The 25,308-nt window shown below is 36.3% G+C and overlaps 1 protein-coding gene across 3 annotated transcripts in view; it reads left to right on the top strand.

The window, feature by feature from the left end:
• The window catches only part of GRB14 (growth factor receptor bound protein 14), a 128,497-nt gene that overhangs the window by 43,639 nt on the left and 59,550 nt on the right, over positions 1-25,308 (top strand). The window contains exon 1 of one of the 3 annotated variants that reach the window (XM_004032716.5): positions 8,799-9,064. The exons of the other annotated variants lie outside the window; for them this stretch is intronic. Within the exon in view, the coding sequence (XP_004032764.1) occupies positions 9,002-9,064 (63 nt within the window). The 5' untranslated portion in view covers positions 8,799-9,001. Of the gene's footprint in view, positions 1-8,798; positions 9,065-25,308 lie in introns of those variants that run through there. 3 annotated transcript variants of the gene reach the window in all.

Below are 25,308 nucleotides of genomic sequence, written 5' to 3'. Positions count from 1 at the left end.
TGTTACAATCTATTTTAGAGTATGGTGTTAGGTAAAAAAATCTATATTTTGTTTACTCAGATGGGTATAGTTAGTCTTTTTAGAAAGTCTTATTCTTTATTGATTTTCAGTGGCATCTGTTGCATGCATGCACACACAAACACACATGAGTCTGTCAGCACCTTTTTAAAAATTGGCTAACTACAGTTTTATTATATATTAGTGTATTAGTCCATTCTCACACTGCTATAAAGAACTACCAAAGACTGTGTAATTTATAAAGAAAAGAGGTTTAATTGACTCACAGTTCAACTGGCTGTACAGGAGGCATAGCTGAGGAGGCTTCAGGAAACTTAAAATCACGGCAGAAGGGTGAAGGGGAAGCAAGCATGTCTTCACATGATGGCAGGAGAGAGAGAGTTGAAGGGGAAGTGCTACACACTTTCAAACAACCAGATCTCATGAGAACTCACTATCACAAGAACAGCAAGGGGGAAATTCGCCCTCTTCATACCAGATCCCTCCCCAACCATTGGGTATTACAATTCAACATGAGAATTGGGTGGGGACATAGAGCCAAACCATATCAATTAGGTACACCAGGTATGTGAAGATCCCCCTCATTGATCTTGTTTGTCTGCCTTTCTTGGCTACAATTGTACATTTTCTTAACTTTGAAATAGTTTGGCTAGCACTGAAATGATCTGTTCCTTAAAGGTTATATAGAATTTTTTTGTAAATCAAACCATCTAGGATTTGGCCACAATTTTTAGCAGTATCTCTTTGACAACTGTCTTTCTTCTATGGCAATTAGTTTCTTTGAATTTTATGGAGTCAATTTGTATAAATTATATTGTCCAGAGAATAATCTATTTCATTATGTTTTTTTGCATAAAATTGGGGGAAGTAGTCTCTTATGATTCTTATCATTTCTCTGGTATTATTTCTTATTTTGTATATTTTGGTACCTTCTCCCTTTTTCCCCCTAGATTTGTTTCAGTATTTATCTGTTTTATTGTTTTCCCCAAAGACCAGATTCAGAACTTACTAGTTTTATCATTTTACCTTTTTTTTCAAGTTTTAATTTCTACTTTTATATTTATTAGTTTATTCTTTCTGATTTCCTTAGGTTTAATTTAATAATTTTTTAAAAATTTTGGGATGTTAATGAATTTATTTTTGTTTAATATACATGTATTTAAGCTTATGAATTAGAGTCTGAGAATTGTTTTAGCAGTATGAGATATGATATATAGTGTTTATTATATTTATTATTATTACATAGACATTTTACACTTTCAATTTTCATTGTTTTCTTTGCCAGAAGAGTTATTTGAAGAGCCTTAAAATTTTCAGATGCTAGGAGCTTCTTAACCCCAGATTGATTAGTGATTTTTCCTTTTACTGTATTGTGATTAGTAACTATTATCTGTATTCCGGAATTTACTGGGGTTTTATCTTCGATGTCCAATGTGATCAAGTGTTTTTTTAAACCAATTTCTTAAACAGAAGGGATATTCTCTGATTTCACCTTAAAGTTAAATATATGGCAATTAAATCTATTTTATTATGTTACCCTATTTATATATTTTATATTTATACCTACTTTTTAATTCTCTTGTTATTCAGGCTTTGAGAAGGTTGGATAATAGTCAATTAATAGTGTGTTTCCATCTGATTATCTTTATACCTATTTTAGAGTTTGCTTTACAAATGTGTACTATATGACACCGAGACGTTCATAATCATTTTATTTTTATTGTGAATTACACCATTTAGCATTATAATGTTTTCTTCCTTGCTCCTTCCTTCCTTTTTATTTTTATTTGTCCTGTTTGCTTTTGCCTATTCTTATGAACAGGCAACTTGATGAAACACTTGGTTATAGAGGGTTCTCTTTCCCATAGAATAGAGCAGAATCTGTTTTATGATTCAACTGAATGTTTTTCTTTCAATAGGTGAGTTGAGCTCTGCAACATCTCTGAGATAATGTAAAAGTTTAGCATTAGTACTGTTATTTTATGTTTTCCAATTTATAGATTTTTGAAAAAAATTCACAAGATGTTCTGCTTTCTTAGCTTTGTGTTTGCTTTCTTTTTATTAGAAAAGTTTATATTTCTGTTATGATTATAAATGTAACTGTAGGACAGTTCTTAATCCTCTTATTTCCTTAAAAATGATCTATTATTCCTTTCTGCAGATGTTTCCTCTTCATCCCCCCTTTTCTACCAGCTGACCTTAGCATTATAAAATAAATTACTTAGAATTCTCCTATGATTTATCAGTTTAAAATATCTTTTTGATCTTAGTTAGCAAAGCAGTCAGCTTATATAGTATATACTGCATACCATGTCCTTGCTCCCTCAGCTTTCATCTTTTTGAAAAATTTTATCATTCATATTTTCATATTGAAATTTCATAACGATTCTTAAATTGTCATGGCTCATATTACTTACGTTTTATTATAGCAACATAATCACATACATGATTGGAATTTAGTACCATGATTGATTTCAGTGTTTATTTCAGTTATTTCACTCAGGTTTTTACAATCACTTGGATGACTAAAATTTATCTTCTAGTAAATTCCTCAAGAAGATCCTATGAAAACAAGATTTTATATATTTGTAATATGTTAAAAATTTTGAACATTGTCCATTGCCTTTATAATTAATGAGTTTGATTGAATTTAAAAATCTCATTTGTATTTTCTTTTTTCAAGGATTTCATGCACATTACTGCATCCAGTGGTGTATCTAGAGGGCAGTAGTGTCCACTGAATCTGACTGTTGAATGTTGCTGTGGAGAGATTTGACAACAGACTGATTCCTGCCTTAAAACAAGCTACTAGAAAACTTTTGCCTTGCTGTTCAAAAGGTTTCAGTAATTTTACTAGGAAGTGTCTTAGTGTTGACTGTTTCTCTGGGGAACTATGTGACTTAGACTGAGTTTTTTTTGTTTTTTGTTTTTTTTCTTCATTTTGAGACAGGGTCTCACTCTGTTCCCCAGGCTGGAGTTCAGTGGAGTGCAGCCTCAAACTCCTGGGCTCAAGCAATCCTCCTGGCTTAGCCTCTTGAATAGATGGAACTACAGGTGCTCACCACCACACCTGGCCGTATTTTTTTATTTTTTGTAGAGACAGGGTCTTGCTCTGTTGTCTAGGCTGATCTCAAATTCCTTGACCTCAAGCCATCCTCCTGTCTCAGCCTCCCAAATGGCTGGGATTACAGGCATAAGCCACCATGCCTAACGATCAATAAGTTTTGACTACAAAAAATTCTTATATTTTATTTATTCTTTTCTGCTGTTTTGGTTTTCTTCTGTGCGGATTTCAGTTTCTGTCTAATGTTTCTTAAATTTAAGATAATTTTTCTGGCTGGGTGTGGTGGCTCACATCTGTAATCCCAGCACTTTGGGAGGCCAAGGTGGGCGGATCAGGTCGAAAGATTGAGACCATCCTGGCCAATGTGGTGAACCCCTGTCTACTAAAAATACAAAAATTAGCTGGGCATGGTAGTGCATGCCTGTAGTCCCAGCTACTCGGGAGGCTGAGGCAGGAGAATCACTTGAACCCGGGAGGCAGAGGTTGCAGTGAGCTGAGATCGCACCATTGCATTCCAGCCTGGGTGACAGTGTGAGGCTCTGTCTCAAAAAAAAAAAAAGATAGTTTTTCCTCTCAATTTGGTTACTTCACTGTTAGAGTGGAGGGGAAAAAATGGCTAGTGGTGGATCAGATCAGCTCATCAACTGTAAAGGCTGACTCTATGTCATTTACTTAAGGAAGTGAAAATTCATAGTAGAGTATGATGAGCTCGTAAAACCAGAGTTTCTGAATTTACCTCTGAAGATCTAGGCTACATATTTATTGCTGCAACAATCTATGTTAAGAATTTTCTGAGACTGGTGTTCTCAAGACAACATTTAGATTTAGTGTTCACACTAGTGGTCACTAATAGAACTGTGTCAGATAGTGAAAGAATATCTAAATTTTCCTGTAAAGAAGACTTTGTGCTTTTGTTCAGAAAAAAATCATAAGGCTAACAATTGTTAAGATGAGAAAGGAGGCTTGTCCACTATGTAACCGGAGTGACTAGTCTTTCCACATTGATTGTATGTGAACATAATGCCTACTGTGTACAAAGAACACTCTGCTAGGTATTCTGGGAGAAGCAGAGAAACTAAGAGACTCAGTCCTAACCTTAAGGATTATATTTGTGTTGAGTGGAAAAAGTAGAGCCTGTTGAAGGATTTATAAGTTATCAAAACAATGCATTAGTAAGTATCAGGCAAGAAAGGAGAAATGGAAAAGTTTAAGTCCTAAAAAAAGTTACAAAACAGGGAGTGATATGATTTATATGGAGGGATGACTGCTTGATGGAATAAATTTTGATCTATGTCTTTGAGAGAGAGGATGAACCTAGCTAGGCAATGAGTTATCCCAAGGGGGCACAGCACAATAGTGTGAGATACAGGGAAAGATGAAAGGACAGTGCAAGTTGTATTTTGTGTGAGGCAGGAGATTGGCTGGATTAAAAAAGTATTTGTAGGACTTGATATTCAAGAAGCATCTACCTTATTGCTTTTTTTTTTCTCTGTATAAAGCTGCTGGGGGCTTTATACAGTCAGATAGACACTGAGATGGTCAGAGAGAAGTTAGACATGCCACTGCCCTCAAGGAACCTCCATTCTAAATAATATAGAATGCATCCACATAGGAGACAGTAGCTGAAGTTTGAATAAACTGGTGTATGAGAAAGAATAAAGTGGTAGTATTGGAAGGACAGGTAGGGTTTGAATCTGTAAAATGAGATGAAATAATACTTACTTTGCAGGGCTGTTAGAATAAAATGAAATAACATATGCAAAGTGCTTAAAACTTAATGGGCAATTGATATGTGTTTGTCATCTTTCCTTCCTTCCCCCTCTCAATTCTGAGATAACTTGTACTATGAAAAGGGGAGATCCTTGAAAGATGCACAGAAGTGAAATTTTCAGAAGAGGTGTGACTGGCCTTGGGCCTTCATTGTGGGGCTTAATGAACTGAGGAACATTATGAACAAAGAGGTGGGAATACAGAACATGCTTTTGGGAGCTTTGTTCAAGTTGTGTGGGAGAAGAGATTTGAAAGGGGGACTTGAAACCTAGAGGTTGGATGGTACTTTTGTATTAGACTGGTGCAAATGTAATTGCGGTTGTTGCCATTACTTTCAATAATAAAAACCCCAATTACTTTTGCACCAACCTAATAGCATTTTTCTTCTGCCCAGATTCCACTTTGTATACTATAATAACTGATGGTTTATGTGTCACCCTGCATCAGCTGTTTTGGTAAACAGGAATCATGAGTTGATTAACTTTGAATTCTCCATAATAAACAGTACAGCACTTTACACATAGTAAGGTCTTCAATACATATTTATAAAGCAGGTTAATAAAACAAACAAATGCTTAGGTACGTCAGAAACAAGGGCTGTATGAATGTGACATTTTATGCTAATGTTGTATCAAGCTATGTATTTAATAATAAAATGTGGAAACACATGTTGTAGAGTGGAATAGTGGGGTGCCTTGGAGAGGGCCAGATTACAGTTTTCTCCCTGGCTTAGTGGCTACGGACTTTGTGAACTTGGTCAAGTTCTTTTGCAGTATGTGCTTAAACCCAAGACCATTTCTTAGCTGCCTGCTCTTCTGGCCTTAATTTCCTCATCTATTCAATAGCTAGTACCTTATAGAGTTGTGAGCATTAAGTGAAAACTAGCTCAGTGCCTGGCACATAATGGGTGCTCACATAAATATTATTGATAATCACAATAATAGTTATTTTTATTTTTCCTAATTGAAATATTGATATGAAAATATTTTAAGTGACACATTTACTCTTGTTCTATCCCATTATCAAATAAAATTCTAAATAATGTACAGTGCTATTCTGTAATATTTTATTGTTGACTCTGTTGTGTTAAAAACATCTTATAATGTTAGTTTCGTTTTTGGAGATAAAAGACCAATTCTCTGCAGCGGGAGTTTAAGGAGTGTTTTGTTAGTGTCTGCCTTGGGCTCTTCCAGGCCTTCTGCAAACTTGATTTCCTTTGATCCTCACAGCAGTTCTGAAAGTGTTGGTCATAGTTTTTTATCCTCATTTTGCAACTGAAGAAAATTAAGGGTCAGGTGACAAGGTTAGTGAGTGGCAAAGTCATTTATAATAATTAATGAGAAAAAAGAATAGGCTGAAGTTAAATTTGGAATCAGTGTCTAAAATAACTAGGAAGTAAGATAAAGCACAGTCAATATGAGCACCTGCAAAGGATTACAGAAAAATAAGATTCCACCTGTCTTAAGTATGCAGCGTGCTATCTTGTTCAGTCTGCTGACTATGAAAAGTATCGGTAAGCTTCATTTTTCAGACATTTGCCTTTTTGATAACATAGTCACAAAATGCCAAATTTTGCTCTTCATAATTTTCCCTGAAAATTTAGAAACTTAGTTTTCCAGTGTTCTGAAGGGATGACCTATCACACACACGTAAGCAGCTAGTCATCTATTAAGTGTTTTTAAGCCCTTTTAGGGCATGTATATATTGCACTGTAATCTATACAGGACCTGGATACTGTTTTGAATTGAAGCGTTCATTTTATACATAGTGTTTAACAGGCTCTATGGTGTGATACAAAACAGCATTTCTAACTTCCCCATCATCTAGACTTCAAACCTCAGAGTAAACTTTGAGACCTTGACCCTGTGTTCACATCAGTTGTCAAGTTCTGCATATTCCTCCCCTCTATTCACTTTTCAAAGCAAGTGCCGTTTCCTTCTTGAAGCCTGCCCTGATCTTACCCCTATTGTGCAGTTGCTTCTACCTTGATGCACCCTTGATACTTAGCATTTAATCACTGTTAGTCTCAACTTACTACTGAATGGGATATTTTAACTTAAAAATTAATATCTCTATTCCACTATGAGACAGTGACCTTAACTGTCTTAATAATAGTGTGTTCCTACTGCCTGATACAGGGTTTGGCAAATAGTACTTTGCTTGATAATTTAGTGAAATGAATTACTTTCATTATGATGGAACCCCAATAAAATTTTTGAGACCAGAGATAACACTTTTTTTTTTTTTTTTGAGACGGAGTCTTGCTCTGTCACCCAGGCTGGAGTGCAGTGGCGCGATCTCGGCTCACTGCAACCTCCACCTCCCGGGTTCAAGCAATTCTCCTGCCTCTCAGCCTTCCGAGTAGCTGGGACTACAGGCATGTGCCACCATGCCTGGCTAATTTTTTGTATTTTTAGTAGAGGCGGGGTTTCACAGTGTTAGCCAGGATGCAGAGATAACACTTTGTAATATTTGAAGGCTAAATTGAGAAAAGAAGACAGATAAGGCCAAATATTATGGGTGGTATTCTTGAAATTATTAGTTACCATGGTCTTTGTTATTGTTGGCTTGCTGAAAAGTAGCTCAAGGTTAGAACAGAATCTTTTACTTCACAAATGCTAACCCCCCATCGCTGTATTAGTTGGTATTTCCTTTCTTGGTAATTTTCTTTTAAAAGATCATGATAAACCTAACTGGATAAGGATCAAATTAACTAATGCCTCCAAACTAGATCTGTGACTTTTTATATTAAGCGCATTACTGCCACTCCCAACTACCATTCTGAGGGAATTTTGGTTTTGAAATTCAAAGCAGGGATCCTTGGAGTTGTAGTGTCTCTTTTTTCTTTTGAGGAATATGAGCTCACCATGCATATTAAACTCACTTATGTATAAAGCAGTAAAGTGAACACTGCCTAGTAGCAGTCAAGATAACGAAATGGAAAGTTTGTGTCTGTGTTGCTGAGTATCTTCCATTTTGCCTTGTTACTACAACAATCACATTGTAATCTGAAAATTACCAGTTCTTCTCCTGCTGAAGGCAGTGGGTCAGGATTGAAGAGCATTGAGCAGTTCAGTAAAGCTTGTCCAGATGTCAGCCCAGAAGAGATTTTACAATTGTAAAAGCTCAGATTAGTTTTAACGTTGCAATCCTTTTTGTCATTTTTGAGTGTTTCTTTCATTTTTTATTTAGACTTCATTGAAATTTTTCTTGTTAGTTATAGATGTTTTCCGTTGTAAACCTCCTCCAGCCTCCCTCCCCTAGAAACATTAGAATAAAATTTTCAGTTTTTATGAGAAGAAATGCAAAATGGTCATTAAAATTTTGAGAAAGTTTTGGCAGTGGTTATTTTTTAAATGCTTTTAATGGAATGAAATATGCTACATCACACACATTTGTGCTTTTTAAAAACATAAGTATTTGAGATTGATATATTATAGTTTAATCCCCTCTTTGTATTTAACACTATTATTTAGGTTTATTGTTAAAATAATATTTAACAGTGTGTGATATCAAGGATAGCTGGAAGGCTTATAATACAAAAATTTTAATGTTTAGGAAATGAAAGATATTAATATGTATTAAAACTCTTTTATTATAACATAGAAATTAACACTTTGTGCCAATTCTAACCTCAGGATTATTTTTTGTGCCTCGTGTATGTTCCAGTTGATCTCTTCATCAATTTTATGAATAGCATAAGTAAATTTAGTTCATTAATGTATTTATATACTTTAAATAGACCAATGTAAACAGATTCTTATCTGCCATATGTTGAAATGCTTTAGTAAAGACATAACTGCCTAGTCAACAAAGATGGCATTGAATTGCACTGTTTTGGAAAAAAAGTTGAGCGAACTAGATGCCTGTTAATCTGGTTCTTTAAATATCATAAACAAAAGTATCAGAATGTGTTTCCAAGGACAAAGGCGGGGTTTTCCGGGCTTTGATTGGTTGCTGCCTTGTCCTGTCCCACAGCCATCCTTAATTGGCTTTGGGTAGATTGGAATCACATAAGCAGGGTGACATTTATTACTTTCCTAGTTGTTTCATTGCACTGAGCCCTGAGATTCCCAAGGAGTAACCATAAAAGATTTCTTTTATTTTGTCCATGACCTACGAGACAGGATCATTCTAAGAAGAGCAGGCATGAGTTTGAGTGCAAGAAGAGTCACTCTGCCTGCAATAACGCCAATAATTCTACAGAAAAGGGTATGTGACTTCTTTTTCCTTTTTTTCTTTAATTTTTCTTGCTGCTTTTTTTCCCCTGTTACTGTGTGTTTATTAATACATAGGAAGCTTTACTTACATACCCTTGAAAGAGCCTATAATTCATTAAAGTTGTAGGTAAAATTAAAGGACATATTATTGGAATTGAACTAGGAAAAATAATACTGCGCTAGGACGTCGCTATAGTTAAAAACTTTCATCTAAAAGAAGTTTGATCTCGATTTCAGGTCATTGTGATTTAGAGACTGTATTGAAACTTTTCCTTTTTTTTCTTTCTACTGTAACTTCAAGCCTCTTTGTTTTTAGCTCAGTAGGAAATCTGCTGTTATGTTTTATATTTGTTTACTAAGGAATAGTTTCTTTGTTTCACCATAATTCATAATATATCAATCTCTTCATTGTTGAATAGACTATACAATTATTTTACTGTTTAAACATGTGTTACCAGTTTATCCTCAGGTTTCTACCCATTTCTATTGAGCTTCTGCGTATTTGCTTAAGAAAAACTTTCCATTAAATTCCCCTGTGAAAGGGCTTTCTGTTAATTATTAATGCAGTCAATCCTGTGTATGAAAATATTTTATTTATTAGTTTTTTGTAAAGATTATTTTTATGTCTCACTTACAGCATTGCATTTTACAAGGTGGTATATGCAACCATGTCATGTAGCCATAGTAAACTTTTCTTGTAACTCTCCAAAATAAGAACATTGCACTGGACTTCTTAAAGAATCAAATCTGTCGCATTGAGAAGGAAAGCACTAAAACTCAGTTTTGGCAATATGCTTACCAAATGGTTTTGGTGACACTAGAAACTGTAGTGTTTATTTTTGAACTCAACTTTTAATAGTTAACTGTTAACTATCAGTGCATTCCATTAAGTCAGAGGTCATGTTGCAATTTATTTGAAACATGGCAAATCTAACAGTTAAAGTGGCTGTATTTTTTAAAAACGAAGTGCCTCTTTACTATTTTTAATTTTTAGATTTTCAGCTTATTTTCTCATCCAGTCAACCATTTATTTACCGAGAATATTTTATATAAGCAAATTTAATTAAAAATATTTTGCTTTGGGTTTTAACTTTTATTTGGAATTGGACTTAGCAGTGCATTAATAATGACAATATAGGTTCCTGGACGCACTGAGGATGTGAAAAGGCATATTAACATTTATCAAGTCTATGTTCTCATGTTTGAATTCTTCTTTATCCGGTTAATATTGCAGTTTAGATTGACTAAGAAACTTCTATCATATGGTTTGTTTTTGATGACATGTTGGTATGATGGAAAATGTACTATCTGGACTCTATTTACTAGCCCTGTGACTTTGGGCAAATCCAGTAAACTCTTGGAGTCTTTACTTCCTCATCTGTATAACAAACTGAGGAGTTTTCAGTAAATAATATCTTCAGTCTTATTTGTATCTATAATTCTGTGAACCAAATATTTTATATTTTCATGGTTATAGTAAAATATGTAGATTATTTTTATTATTTTAGAATTATTATAAAACATTAGGAAAGAATGCTGTAATTTTCAAGGAGTTTGAACAATTAGCCTAGGGGAAATTGGTTATGGCAAAACTTGGGTAGAAAAATAACTTCTAGCACTGTTTGCCAAGTAGGAAAACAAGATTACTCTGGAAAGCGGTGGTTATTATTGATGTTACATCTGAGCTGCCAATGGTCACCTCATTGTGATTTATCGTGGTATTTTAATAATAAGCTTCTTGTAAGTTTCTGTTATAATATTTATAAAAGTCAAAATTCCCTAGACTCAAATCTATGCTATTTTTTTCAGTGAGTGCACATATTTTGGTGTTTATATAATTTAGCACACCATTATGTGCTTCTCTTGATATTTTAACTCCGAAAGTACCCATTTTTGTCTATTTGATTGTTCTGAAAATCTTAATATCTTTTATTTTAGGAGTTGGGTATTTTCTGATTTAAAAATCATCCATCTGCCCTGGTCACACTATGATTAATTTTTTCTTCCAATATAAGAAGTTATTTCATACTTGTAATTAATTTATTTTCCACATATGCCATAATTTTAAATGATCTTATAAATCAGTACAAGCATTTCTCAGAGAATTTGGGGAGAAACTTATTTTCCCATGAAGGCAGGTGCTTTTTCCACAGGTTTGGTGTAAAGTTCACTCATCCTGAATGAGTGGCCCTTGACAAATAATTTATCAAATGGAATCCTAATCATTTAAAAGGCTGAGAGCATTCTGAAAATGCTCCATAGCAATAGGGAGTAATTTTCTTATCAGGTAGTGTGTCTGATCCAAGTGACTGTAAGAGTCTCTGGTAGTGCTTAGGAACTTGAATTTTAAACATGGCCCTTCATGTGGTATAGATCTATTTTGTAGCAGAGAAAGTACGCCTTGATCTTTGAGAAAAAAGGTATTTTGGTAGATTCTCTATCAAGTAAATTGGAAAGAAAATTTTCACTTCCAAATTCTATTAGGATCTGATTTCTCTGATTTAAGTGAATTAAGGTTCTGGTGAAGAAGGTTCCTCATGTGCCTCAGAAACGATCACATCCTCAGCAAACATTGTGAATGAATCTTTTACCTCATCGCATTTTTCTCAGATCATCACTAGGTTGTAGCTTTTTATTTTTTCAAATGAGAAGACTGAGTCTCTTGGGTGTTGAGTGACTTATGCAAGGTCACCCAGAAGGTCAGTGGCAGAGCTAGAAATAGAATCTAGATCTTGTGACTTCCAGTATGCTTCTCCTAGATACGTGTTACCTCCTGAAATTAATATGGAAATGAAATTGCCTTATGGTGGGTATAATTGCCATTCAAGTCTGGAATTAGCTTAGGCAAATCCTTTCATCTTCCTCTGCACCTCCACCAACTCCCTTATGCTCTAGCATAGAAAACATTTTATTCAGAAAGCAGCCAAGTGTGTGTGTGTGTGTGAGTGTGTGATAGAAAGACAGTTTATACCTGGAACTCCAGATTGGCACGTTACATAAAGAAAACATTTTAAGGTCCCGGAGAGTTAACATAAGGCTCAAGTATTGTAAAGTATAAACTAAGTATAATATAAAATTCACATTCTTTTATAGAAACACTACCAGGTCAGAAGGCCTTATGTCCATATCCTGATTCGGTGGGTTAGGCATATTTCTTGTCTCTATCAGATTAACATTTTTTGTTTGTTTATTTATTTGTTTGTTTTTTGAGATTGAGTCTTGCTCTGTCACCCAGGCTGGAGTGCAGTGGCGCCATCTTGGCTCACTGCAACCTCTGCCTCCTGGGTTCAAGCGATTCTCCTGCCTCAGCCTCCTCAGTAGCTGGGACTAAAGGCGTGTGCCACCACACCTAGCTAAATTTTTGTACTTTTACTAGACAAGGGGTTTCACCATGTTAGCCATGATGGTCTCCATCTCCTGACCTCGTGATCTGCCCACCTCAGCCTCCCAAAGTGCTGGGATTACAGACATGAGCCACCGCGCCCGGCCAACATGGTTTTAAGTTATGTTTGCAAGCATTTTTGCATTCTTCATCCATGCTACAATTACAGGAGATGTTCATAAGCACACAAGATCCTGAAGTATCTTCTGAAATCTCAGAGAAAAAAAGGGATATTTTTAATGACATATTTTTTTTAAGATTCAAATCCTTTTGAAAATTGTAAATTCATGAGTGTAATACGGAGCAATGCCATTTATGAGAAGATCTAATTCCCCATTCATAAAGAGAATAGTCCATGTTATAATCATTTCTTTCCTCATACAATTAGACTAATTGCTATGATTTTCTAAAAGTGATTTAGTGGAGGAAAGAACACATATCATCACATCACTATTTTTCCCAGAATCTTTTAAACATGCACAAAATCAGTCCAAGCTTCCTTAGCATTTGCCATGCTCCAGGGCCTGCCTGGCCCTCAGCCTGCCCAGCTTCCCTTGAAGCCTTCACTGCAGCATGTCGTTTGCCTCCTTGGGCTTCAAACAGCTTTTAACATCTGTATATCTGCACTTCTGCTCCCAGGATTGTGCTCTGCAGCCTATAGACAACACCAGGCTCATTTGCTTTCCCAAATGCTGTCTATTGCCTAAGTGTCGGCTCAGGCTGTGGTCTCATCCTAAAGCCTTCTAAGACTCTTTTGCTTCACATTTATCTTCAAGGTGCCTTGATTTAGTATCAGTGGACCCACCTTTGTTACTCATTTGTCAATTCAACCACTACAGCCCTGTAACATCAATTTTATTATTACCTTTTAAATAATATTTAAGTCATATTGCCGTCCATAGGTGTGTACAATATGACTTCCAGTTGCTCTATCTTGTTTATTTTTGTATATCTTGGACCACCATTTGGTTTCCAAAAGTTGTCTTTTGATTTTTGGTCTTACAACTAGATCTTAGTATTTTAAGGGAAGAAATCTTTAAAATGTTTTGTCAGTTATGGGCAGAATGTAATTTCATGTAACCAAAAAGCACAAAGGACTGTGGATTAAGGAGGAAAAGAGATTTATTTTTCTTTCACTTTACAAGGATAAATCCAAAGCTAATGTTGCAGCCCCACAATGTCCTCAGGCAACTGAACTCCTTCCCGCTTTCTATTATTTCTTCTCTAGTGTGGGTCCTTTTTCCTTTTATGGAAAGATAAATGTAAATTTCCAGTCATCCTGTTTACAGTCTTTGCACAGAGAATGTGAAGGACCAAGAACAGGCTCGTGAGTTTTATACCAGTTAACGTGCCATTGTGGAGTAACCAGGAGTTTTTGCTTACATCTTATTGGCCAACTCTGGATACAAGAGGAGTCAGGAAATGTGGGCCTGGAGTGTAGCACACTGCCCTCCTCACCAGAATCAGGATTCATCAGGAAGGAAGAGAGGAAGGGTGGATATTGGTGGGTAACTCGCCATCTCCTCTACAAGTGCCTTGGACATATTAGACATTTAGTAAATATTTTTCTGGGATTTTTGTTATTCTGGTGCCAGATATGAAATGTGGCTATGCTTTTTGAGCAAATAATATTCTATTACTTGTATAGGGATTGTAGGTATGGTAATAAGTGGGGAGAGAGCAGAGTTCCTGAGCAGAAGAGGGCCGTGGAAGGCCATGGATGGTGGTCTTAGTTTAGATGGTGGACTTGCTTGGAAGGTGATAGTGAAGTGGTAGTGGGCATTGTTACTGCTTTTTATCCAGAGTTCTCATTCTTGCTAAACCTTGATATTTCTCCTGCCCTTTTTACTTTTGTACAGAGTAACTTAGTTGCATACTCAACCAGGAAGGGTGTAACACAGATGAATGGTATTTGCATTTTAGTAAAATGTTTCTTTTCCTGAGAAGTGAGTTTTTAGGAAGTGTGATGTAGCAGATTATTTATATGCTTTAGAGCCAGGAAGCCCAGAGTTTGAGCTCAGCTTCATCACTCACCAGTGCCCTGGCTTTGGGAGCATTCTTTCAAAACCCTCTGAGAATCAGTTTCTCTATCTTGGGGATGATGATGCTTCCTCACAGAACAGTTATGAGGATTCAACAGAATAAATATTTAGAAGCATTTCACACATAGTAGAAGTCTAACAAATATGAATTTCCCTTTTTCCCCACCTGTGAAATGGCATGTTTTACTAGTTTCATAAACAGTTTAAATTTCCCTGTGACTGAGAATTTAAACTTTCTGTGCCCTATTCTCCTAAAGTGGTTATCCAAAGATTTCACAGTAGAAAGCGAGTCACACAAAAAGTGGTTTTTCTTCATTGATTTCAGCCAGGGAGAGAAAGACCAATGTATCTTTCAAATGCTTGCTCCCACTGCTTTCCTTTCTGTAACTTTAGAAGGACTCTAATTTGAATTTAAAAAAATGAATCCAACTATATACGCTGATGAATATTTTTTAAAAAATCTTTGGGAACGTAGATTTAAATACAAGATAGGTGGTTAATTACTCCTCCTTTCAATGTCCTAAGGAGTATTAGACAGGGACTTCTGGGTTGTATATTTGAAAGGGATAAAAGTAGGTCTAGTATTAAGACGTTGCTTCAGTAGGCAAGTGGTGTTACTATTAATAGAACCTTAGCTGTATGATGGTGAGAACTTGTTACTTTTGATCATCATTGAACCCCAATGCCCAGCACATAGAAGGCACAAAGTTGGTATCTAATTACCAATTAGTTGGATAAAAACAATTTTTGTAAAGGCAAGATTGAGCTCTTTAGATACTGACCTGCTATTTCCTTCCTAATATTTGTCTCTCTGTTGCTTTTCCTTTATTTTTGCCAAGTTTCTCATCTTTTGGGATGAAAAGCTGTAATGCTCAGGACTTTTCATTACCTTTATCTAGCTCCAACTTGCTGCAGCAGGCAATTTGGTATACCCTTCACACAGAGTATTGCCCTTCACAAAGAACAATAAAAAATAGCAGCTACAACATGTTCAGCATTGATTACACATTCACTTTAACCCTCATAAGAACCCTAAAAGCTTGGTGGCCAAACCCATTTTTGGATGAGGAAAATTGGCTTAGAGAGTTAAGTGTCTTTGCCAAAGCACCTCGCTCATAAATGACAGAGGTGGGACAGAGGTCCGGGCCTCTGCTCCACCTAGCACAGGAGGCTGTCTTTCAGAATTGCCTGGGCACATGTACTGCATAGCTGCTCATCACCGTGTAGCTGCAGTAATTTGTCCTCTCACCTGTAGTCTTTTCATGGGACGAATCTCACCTTTTCTGCCAATCTGCCTTTTGCTCTCCTAGCTACTTTTCCTTGCTGTGCACTCAGTTTTGCCTCAAAGACGTAGTGATTCAACCATCAGGTCAGAGTTTCTTAGAGCTCAACAGGACTGTAGGGGTCTCTTGGGACTTATTCAGAAATGCCTTATTTTGCTTTCAAAATTTTATAATAATAATTGCTAACATTAGTTGAGTGCTATCAGTTTGCCAGCATTTTGCCCGTTTTACAGTATGAGGAGTCTAAAACTCATGGCTAATAATAAGTTTGGGGTCTGAGATCTGATCACAGCAGATTCCAGGATCCCCTGTCCACTGTGAACACCTGGGCTGAACCCCCATGAGTACAGTTGCTGGGCATCATGATTTTGCACACTGTAATGCATGTTCCACATTTGGCAGTGAAGGCTGATTAAAAATAGCTGGGCTAATGAACGGTCTCAGACTATTGCTTGGGGCAGTCTGTAGGGCTGGCTCTCATGGCTGTGCCCCAGAACTCTAAGCCAAATATTAAAAATAATAATCTCTTTTTTGGCAGGAAAAAAAAGGAAGCAAGACTTTTGGTAATTTCAGATTCTAAACCCCTAGAAAGGATAAGGATTTTCTACCCCTGTAGGATATTAAAAATGCTTGCCATTATGATAATTCTCAAAGAGGAATTCAAAATTTGTTTTGGCAAGAACAGCATTGTCAGAAAGCCTCCTAATCAGACATGCATATTTGAACGTATACATTCAGGCTTTGTTTGGGAAAATACCAGGAATTATTATTTTGCAGTTTCAAAACTGAAATTAGCTTGGGTAGTTTTATCAATATTTGAAGAAAAAATTTGATATAACTGTTCAAAATCCCAGCGAAAACTTCAAGTTTGAGTTCCAGGAAAGGTTCCTGGTGAGGTGACACATATGTATATATACATATGCCCCCCAAATCCTTCTTATTAATGTTTAATATGTAGAAATCATTTATCTTAAAAATTCAAATATTTACTAATTCTGAAAAAATAGATATTAACTTTGTCACAAGCTTGTGATTGTATCAAACAGAAACCCCATAGTTTTAACAAGGTTGCAGTTTTCGAAACATGATATTTTCTCTATTTGCACAAACTGAGAAATAAAGACTCCCTCTGCTGGCTACTTCAGTATTTGCAATTATTCTGGCGAGAAGCTATGAAAAGTGAAAAAACAAAACAAAACAAAGAAAAATAGTCTTTTTTTGACACTCAAAAAACTAGGTGCTTTGGGATATATGTATGTATACATCTAATTACGTTCTAGTGTTTATTTATCTAATACTTTTATCCAAGATGTCATGTAGAAGCAGCAGCTTAAAGCAGCCTAAATACTGGACGAACAGAATGGTAAGAATACAGCATCAGGTGGGAGCCAGAAATGGGGATCTGTGGCTGGCTCGGCTGGTGACCATTTGGAGGTCCTTGAGCAGGTCAAGACTCCAGCTTCAGCTTTTTCATTTGTGAAATGGGAGGATTTCAGTGGATGTTCTCCAGGAACCCTTCTAACCTTTAGTATTTTATGATTCTAAACAGTATAGATTCCATTTCTTTTACAAGACTGTGCTCTATGCATGTCTTTCACTGATGTAAAATAAATATTTAGAAAAATGTAAACTAGTACAACCACTATGGAAAACAGTATGGAGATTCCTTTAATAACTAAAAGTAGAACTACCATTTGACCCAGCAATCCCACTTCTGGGTATCTACCCAGAGGAAAAGAAGTCATTATACGAAAAGATACTTGCACATTCATGTTTATAGCGGCACAATCCACAATGGCAAAATCGTGTAACCAACCCAAATGCCCATCAATCAACGAGTGGGTAAACAAACTGGTATATTTATACGATGGAATACTACTCAGCCATAAAGAGGAATGAATTAATGGCATTTGTAGCAACCTGGATGAAATTGGAGACTATTATTCTAAGTGAAGTGACTCGGGAATAAAAAATCAAACATCATATGTTCTCACTAATATGTGAGAGCTAAGCTATGAAGATGCAAAGGCATAAGAATGATACAATGGACTTCGGGGAATTGGGGGGAAAAGAGGGAGCAGGCAAGGGGTAAAAGACTACAAATGGTGCAGTATATGCTGCTGAGGTGACGGGTGCACCACAGTCTCACAAATCACCACTAAGGAACTTATTAATGTAACCAAATACCACCTGTACCCCAGTAACTCATAGAAAAATAAAATAAAATAAGAAAAGTAAATAAATATTTAGAAAAATGAAGGAAAAGTAAAATTACAAAATGGGTATACATCAGTTGTTCCCAGTGTTTGTTACTGCATGGGAATGTTAGGATCTAGAAAGTGATGTTTTGTACGCTATTATAAGTTTATGAAATAATACCCCCAAATGTCCTGGGAAGGTTGAACATAGCATATTTTATTGATTGTATGGCACTTAAGTTGTAAGAAGCATCATCATTTTATATACTTCCAATAAAACTATAACATACCATTAAGGGTAAGTTACATCCAGGTTTCAGAGAAGTTAAATGTGAAAAAAAATGTGCTTTTAAAAAATCAAGGAAATAAGGTAGTTCCTAAAAGGGCTTCAATTGATGCCAGACAACTCAATAATTGCAATAAAGTCTGATGTGTCTTGGGCTCTAGCAAACAGTATCTTTCTCCACCTCACGTTTTCCCTCTCTTCTAAACACTTATTCCACCCCTCCCCTACTACTTGTTCTTCTTTCTCACTGTGTGAATCAATTTTTAACTTTTTCACTTAGACATGTCTTATGGCTGTTCTGGGAATAAACTATTGCTTAAAAACTGAAATGAGATCCTGAAATAACATTGTGTCCAACATACGCATGGCCAGTGGTATTCTGCTTTAAATATGAGTTAGCATTAGCACTTGCAGAGGTTTTCTTGTTTCAAAGATGAATTAGCACTGGCATCTTAGCAAGAATTGCATGAGTATTAAAAACACTGAAACTTCAGAGAACACAGCTTTGATGAAATCATCGGAAACTTCAGTGTGGGATTTGTGATTTGAACCTTTCTTTATTATTCATATTGGATTTAGGTCTTAAAATAACATGTGTGTCTGTGTGTGTGTGTCTGTATGTGATAACTTAGGATATTTTCTAACGTAGTTGTTAATGTTTGCTTTCTTTTATAATGAAATTGGAGCAGTTTCTTTTGTCTTTTTTTCTGCCACATAACAGAGCCAACTGAAAGGGCTTGAATTTCTCTTTGTCAAATTGAACCCCCACTTGAGTTGGAGTCCTTCTTTCTACCTAATAGGAAGAAAGGAGGCCCAAAGAATGAGTACTCTTCATGGCTCTTGGCCTGAGACAAGGAGAGCAGAAAAGGTAAATAATAGAGTAGGAGGATAAAGGTGAATGGAGGGGCTTTAAGGAGATGTCCTGAGCCTCTTCTTGCCTGCAGGCTTTTTTTCTGTTGGTTGGAACCCTAGATGCGGCATGCTGCTGCAGTGTCAGTGCCCCAGGCTATCTGGTGTGACAGTGCTAACTTCCCTTCTGTGCCAAGTTTAGGGCATTTCCAGTAGTGAGACCACTACTCTTTAGCCTGTTGCTGGATGGGAAATTAATGCATCATAAAACCTCATCTGTGGATTTTGAATTCATATCCAGGACTCCTGGAAGCTCTCTGTGGATCCCCAGGAACACAAGTACTCTATTTCTGAATCTCTTTATCCAGGCATGACCCTATAATTTACTGCAGAAATGTAATATCATACAAATCTATACCAGGGCTGGGTTTTTACATAGGTGGTGTGGAGATGATCCATCTTGCGACCTTAATGATAAGAGCCATACCTCAAAGATTGTGAAAGGACAGAAAGAGCCTTGGTCAGGGGTGACTTGATGGAACTGCCTCACCAAATCCTGAGCTGCCTGCCCTGGTTTCGAATGTGAGAAGGAAGTCAGCCTCAATCTGGCTAACCCATTGTAGGTAGGAATGACTTTCTGTTATTGTAGCTGAACCCTTTCCTAAGTGATTAAGTCATCATGTGGTTATTTATCCTGATTCTCTTACCACTTTGTAATCATATTCATGTAAAACTGTCATTGTTATTATTAAATAACATTTAATTTTTAAGAATTATTTCTACATTGCCAACTTTTTAAAAAGCTACCCATCACTTGTGTATCTTGAAAAGCATTTCCTATTGTGGTGGCCCCTGGGTAGTTTGCACTGATGGAAACCACTGTTCCGCGGTACTGGGTGAAGGCACCCCCTCCTCAGGCTGCCTGGCACCCATGCTTACTCCCTGTCCTCATAACTTAGCCCTTCTGATCTCCATTTAGTGTGGTCTGGTTATTCTTTCCTGAGTATTGTTCGCTCCTTTCTTCCTCAGTATGTTTGCTCATGTTTGTCCCACACAGGTGTTTTCTTACCTTCTTTCCTTATTCTTTCAGAATGCCAGATATGAAATGGCTCTCAGCAGTCACCTAAGCCACCTTTGTTCAGTCCATAAGTTTCATGAAAATTTGCCTAAATTTTCTCTTTGGTTCACATGTGTCTTTTCTCCCATAGAGGTTTTCAAACTCCGTGAGGTGTCAACACTACCATTTTGGAATTCACTAATACTGTCTCATACAGGGGTGTACATGATGGTTTCTTTCATCAGTGAAGGAATCGTTTTGACTGTCGCTGTGTGCCCCACATTTTGCTCACTGCTGGGGATATAAAGAGGAGAAAACAGTGGTCCCTGATGTCATACATCGTTCTTATGGTGAAGGGCAACACGTAGTAATTATAGTTGCACACTTGCATGCTTGCAACAAAGGGCCTGGACCTAAGCTGGAAGGTCTTTGGAAGCTTCCTCCCAGAAATAATGGTTTATCCTAAGATATGAGGGAGCAGAAAAAGTAGAGGGTAGGGAAACCGTGTTCTAAGCACAAGCAGTAGCATGTGCAAGGGCCCTGTGTTGAGAAGGAGCATGACTTTTTCAAGAAACAGAAAAAAATGTAGGATTAGAGTCAGAGGACAGGATTGTAGGGAATAAAGTGAAAAGGGGCACAGGGATGTGGAATAAACCTGTTTGTGTCAATCCTTGTAATTCCGATATTGGTGACAGTATCTGTTTTAAGTAATGTCTTATAACTAATTTAGCATGTACTGTTCATGCTCAAGGAAAATGTGTTTTTGACTATCCCTCACAAGTGGAGAGGATTGGAGGCTTTTCTTGCAACCTGATTTCTCAAAACTATATACTGTTTTTCTCTTAGTAAATATTTGACAGCTAGGAAAATAATACAGGATAGCAATAAGAAAGCAGTGGATATTCTTGAGCTGTTAGGGTCTTTTGGAGCAGTCTTTATTTTTAAAATGCAAAATTTTAAAAACACAATTAGAGATTTGGAATAAGTAATAATGACTACATTGCTTCCCATTCCTTTTCTTTCAAGGGAACTACTGAATTGCTTAATTCAAGATATCTAAAAATGTCTCTTGTTATCTTAGGACACTGTGTTTCTTATTTAGAAGAATGTAAAAATTCAGGACTACTCTGACCCTGATATAAAAATATTTCACATGAAATATGAGTACATTGCCTATCTATTAGTACATTGCCTATCTATTAAAAATAATAAAGAAAAATATTGAAACATTATAAGCTCTTTTATAAATTTACTGTGGTTAGATGATAAACTTTCAAAGAGCTGTAGAAATAAGCTTAGCTTTAGGACACAGTTCAGAGAAAATTCCTGTGAGCCTTGTTTCTTACTTTTATTATGTATTAACTATATGTTAACTATACATATATAATTAATAGATACAATACATAAATTAATGAATTTATATTTCTGTTTAAAAATTATATATGTCTCATCATGCTAAGGTCATATTTAAATATGATATTTAAAATAAATTTAAAATAAATATAATGTTTAAATTATTTTAAATCGAAGACTAATTAATTAATAATAATTTAGTTAGGTTTAAGTATTGAATTTAAAATTTCCTAAAATAGAAACTTTGACACAGAAGATAACCATAGATAACTATGCCCAAATATCTTTTTCTTTCACTTTTGCTCTTTTTTTCTTTCTCTTGCTTCATCGTATGGATTCTTACTCATTGTTTTATGTTTAATCCATGCTCATTATTTTACCTGCTGAATGATGATTTCTCTTCTCTCTGTTCTTGAAGAAACAAAGGGTAAGTGGGGCAAACCTATGGCATAATTAATGACTTTCCAGTCATGGCAGATCCAAAGCCCTCTTTTGCTCTGTGACATTCTCAAACGACCATTGACAACGCCGAATTCATTTCAAATATTCTAGAATGAATTCACATTGAAAAGGATCTGGCTATCCCATGCCATCCCATTCCTTGGAGTCAGCAAGGAGGAGGAGAAAGGCTGACTGCTTAGCCTTTGCTCACTTTTTTCCTTAGTTATAGCTCTCCAAATATGTTCTTAGAATTTCAGGTGATGCAGAGAAATACTAAGTATGCTTTGGGAGCAAGGTGATACATACTGACTTGACTTTATTTTGTTTATTTATTTTTAGAAATGGCCTTTGACTTTCATTTTAAATATTTTGTCGCTTTTAGTCAAGAGGCTTTAAAAGGCCTCAAGGTTTTTTTTCTGAAAAGTTACCATTTCTTGTTGTGCTTTAACATTGTTGCATCTAGTATTCTAAAAATGGGTTGTGTTAGTTTTTTTAATCTCTTTCCTCCACTTACTTTTTATGAAGAGCAGTCTAGGGGAGGAGTTGATGTGTAAAGTGTATAAACATGCCTTGATAGAATGTCAGCCAAAACAGAGATTTGCTTCACCCACATTCCAGCATATCCCTGCAAGGGCTGCAGTGACTACGTATTAAATTTGCATTGCTAGGTGCCATGTGCTCCTAGGGCAGTTTTTGAAGCTGTAAACTACTCCAAAGGCCAAGGTTGTTGTGATTGTCAGGATTAGAGTGACACAGAAGGGCTTTCCAACACAGGCAGTGTGTACACTCTTGGCCTTCTTTGGACGCTCTGTTTATGCTGGTGGGTTGTTATAGATAAACCTTATCAGTGCTATGTTTCTCTTGCTAGTCAACTTTCAATCCTTTGGTGGAACAAAATTTCTTCCTATTCTTCTTTAGGGTCCAGGAAGAATTTCTTCCTGTTGGCATCCAATTTCAAAAGATCTTGTAAATAAATTGATATGAATAATATACTGCTAACTCTAAAGCAAACTATGAATTTGGGCCACTGCACTGGAAATGTATAATATCCCTTTATTAAAGAAATGTATAATATCCCTTTATTAAATAGCATGATTATATAATGTTTAATTTTTTTTTACCTTTTAGTATGTATAGGAAATAGAATACTAATATTTTGCTTCAGTGGTTCTTAAGAACAGCTCTGCTGTTTGTTTTTTACATGATCACAAAAGTCTTTAACTTAGTTTTAACCCGTATAGTCATGCAGTTTTTGTGATGAGTTGAATTCTTCTTAAATAGGAAGGTTTAGTGTAGTAATTCTTTGGGCAAGAGGCATATTCAACTCTACTAGGGAGTTAAGGCTTCAGTTGTCTTTTCCTTTTTCATATATATTTATATGTGTGTATATATATATATATTCTTTATTGAGTCAGAGTGTTGCTCTTGTTGCCCAGGCTGGAGTGCAGTGGCGCGATCTTGGCTCACCGCAACCTCCGCCTCCTGGGTTCAAGTGATTCTCCTGCCTCAGCCTCCTGAGTAGCTGGGATTACAGCCACTCCTGGCTAATATTGTATTTTTAGTAGAGATGGGGTTTCTCCATGTTGGTCAGGCTGGTCTCGAACTCCTGACCTCAGGTGATCTGCCCGCCTTGGCCTCCCAAAGTGCTGGGATTACAGGTGTGAGCCACCGCACTGGCCCTTTCATTTATTTTAAGGAGGGATAAATAGAAATTAAATGAGACTTTTTAACAAAGGCATCCCATTCATCGTATAAGGAATTTTGATAATTACAGACTATATCTAAGAGATGACAGAGATTTACTGCGTGGAATATCAACCTAAATATAATTTGTTATTCATAGATGAATGTGTATTTTGGATAAGTGTGAGCATTAAATAGGATTTTTAAAAAATAAGGGCTTGAAATGGATTTCAAACAAAAATATTAAATTTTTCTCTCAGCAGGTTTTATTCATTCTAACAATGAAATATATGCACTTATTCCAGAAATTCAAGTTGGCCTAAGCCCCTCTAAATTTGTGCATCTCAATTCTTGTCAACTTATGTCTAAATTTGCAGTGACATAGTCTGAAGAAAATAGTGGCATATCCTGATTATTTAGTCACTTTCTCATTTTATCCAACTTTACCTCTTGCTCTTTTCTAGCCCTTTTTTTTAAGAAAATTGGTTTAGCCTTCAGAATGTCTCTAGTTTTTCATTTTCTTAGCTTCTCTGAAATAAGAGATAGAGCATGCAAAATAAGAGACATACTTCTGTTACCCCAGGTGATGAGAGCTTACTGTAGAAAAACATATGGGGGTAGTCAGGAGGTGCAGAGAGCATTTTCAGCAACCCCTAGATCATTCTTCAGGCCCCCCATTTCTTGGCATGGAATGTGCAGCAGGGAACAGAAACAGTGATGTTATTGCTGCATATGAAAGAGCAGTCCCAGAGTTGGTTCCTCTTGTTCTCTCAGGAGTGGTCATCTTCACATCATCTTTGGCAGAAGCACCCACGAGTGTTTAGTCCAGGCAGTTGTAAGCACAGCAGCATGCCTCAGAATTCCATCAGTTGTCTAGTATAGATGCACATGCTGAAGATATATCCTTTAGAGCAGTAGCCTACCAAGATGCAAACATGAGAAACACTGAGACTCCAAATAGACCTTGACATCATAGGGCATGACATGTATTCACCAAAATTTGAATGAAGTGAAAATTCAGAGAGAATAGCATCTGATTTTGACAGTGTGTTTTTATGACCTTTTTCATATGACTTGGTATCAGCCTCAATGACTTCAAAAACTCAGAACTGCCATACTGAGTCAGTTCCTACCTAGGAATTTGTATGATGAGAAAGTATTTGTCTCTTACTCATTGAGAATATTTTTAATTTCCTGAGCATAAAAATGGTAATTAATTATATACTCAAAGGCAGAAAATACTTTTCTATTAAAATTTGCCATTATATAGGGTACCTACCATATACAACGCACTGTGATAGGCTTTGTAAGTGGTACAAAGTTCCCTCGCTCCACATATCTGTATTAAGTCATATATCACCTGGGGTAGGTTCCTGTGATACAATGATAAATGATGAATAAAGAGAGACTTTTCTTAAAAGAGTTTTTGCTAGGAGAGTGATACAGTTTGGATATTTGTCCTCTCCAAATCTCATGTTGAAATTTGATCCCCAATGTTGGAGGTGGAGCTTAGCAGGAGGTGTTTGGGTCATGGAGACAGATTCCTCATGAATGTCCTGGTGCCATACTCATGGGATTGAGTGAGTTTTCACTCTTAGCTCCCAAGAGATCTGTTTGTTAAAAAGCATCTTACACCTCCCTCCCCTCCCTCTTGCTTTCTCT

This window comes from Gorilla gorilla, chromosome 11, assembly GCF_029281585.2.
Source record: "Gorilla gorilla gorilla isolate KB3781 chromosome 11, NHGRI_mGorGor1-v2.1_pri, whole genome shotgun sequence".
Taxonomy (NCBI): Eukaryota; Metazoa; Chordata; class Mammalia; order Primates; family Hominidae; genus Gorilla; species Gorilla gorilla.
The sequence above is the reverse complement of the archived record's forward strand: the minus strand, read 5'-3'. Positions and strand labels throughout refer to the sequence as shown.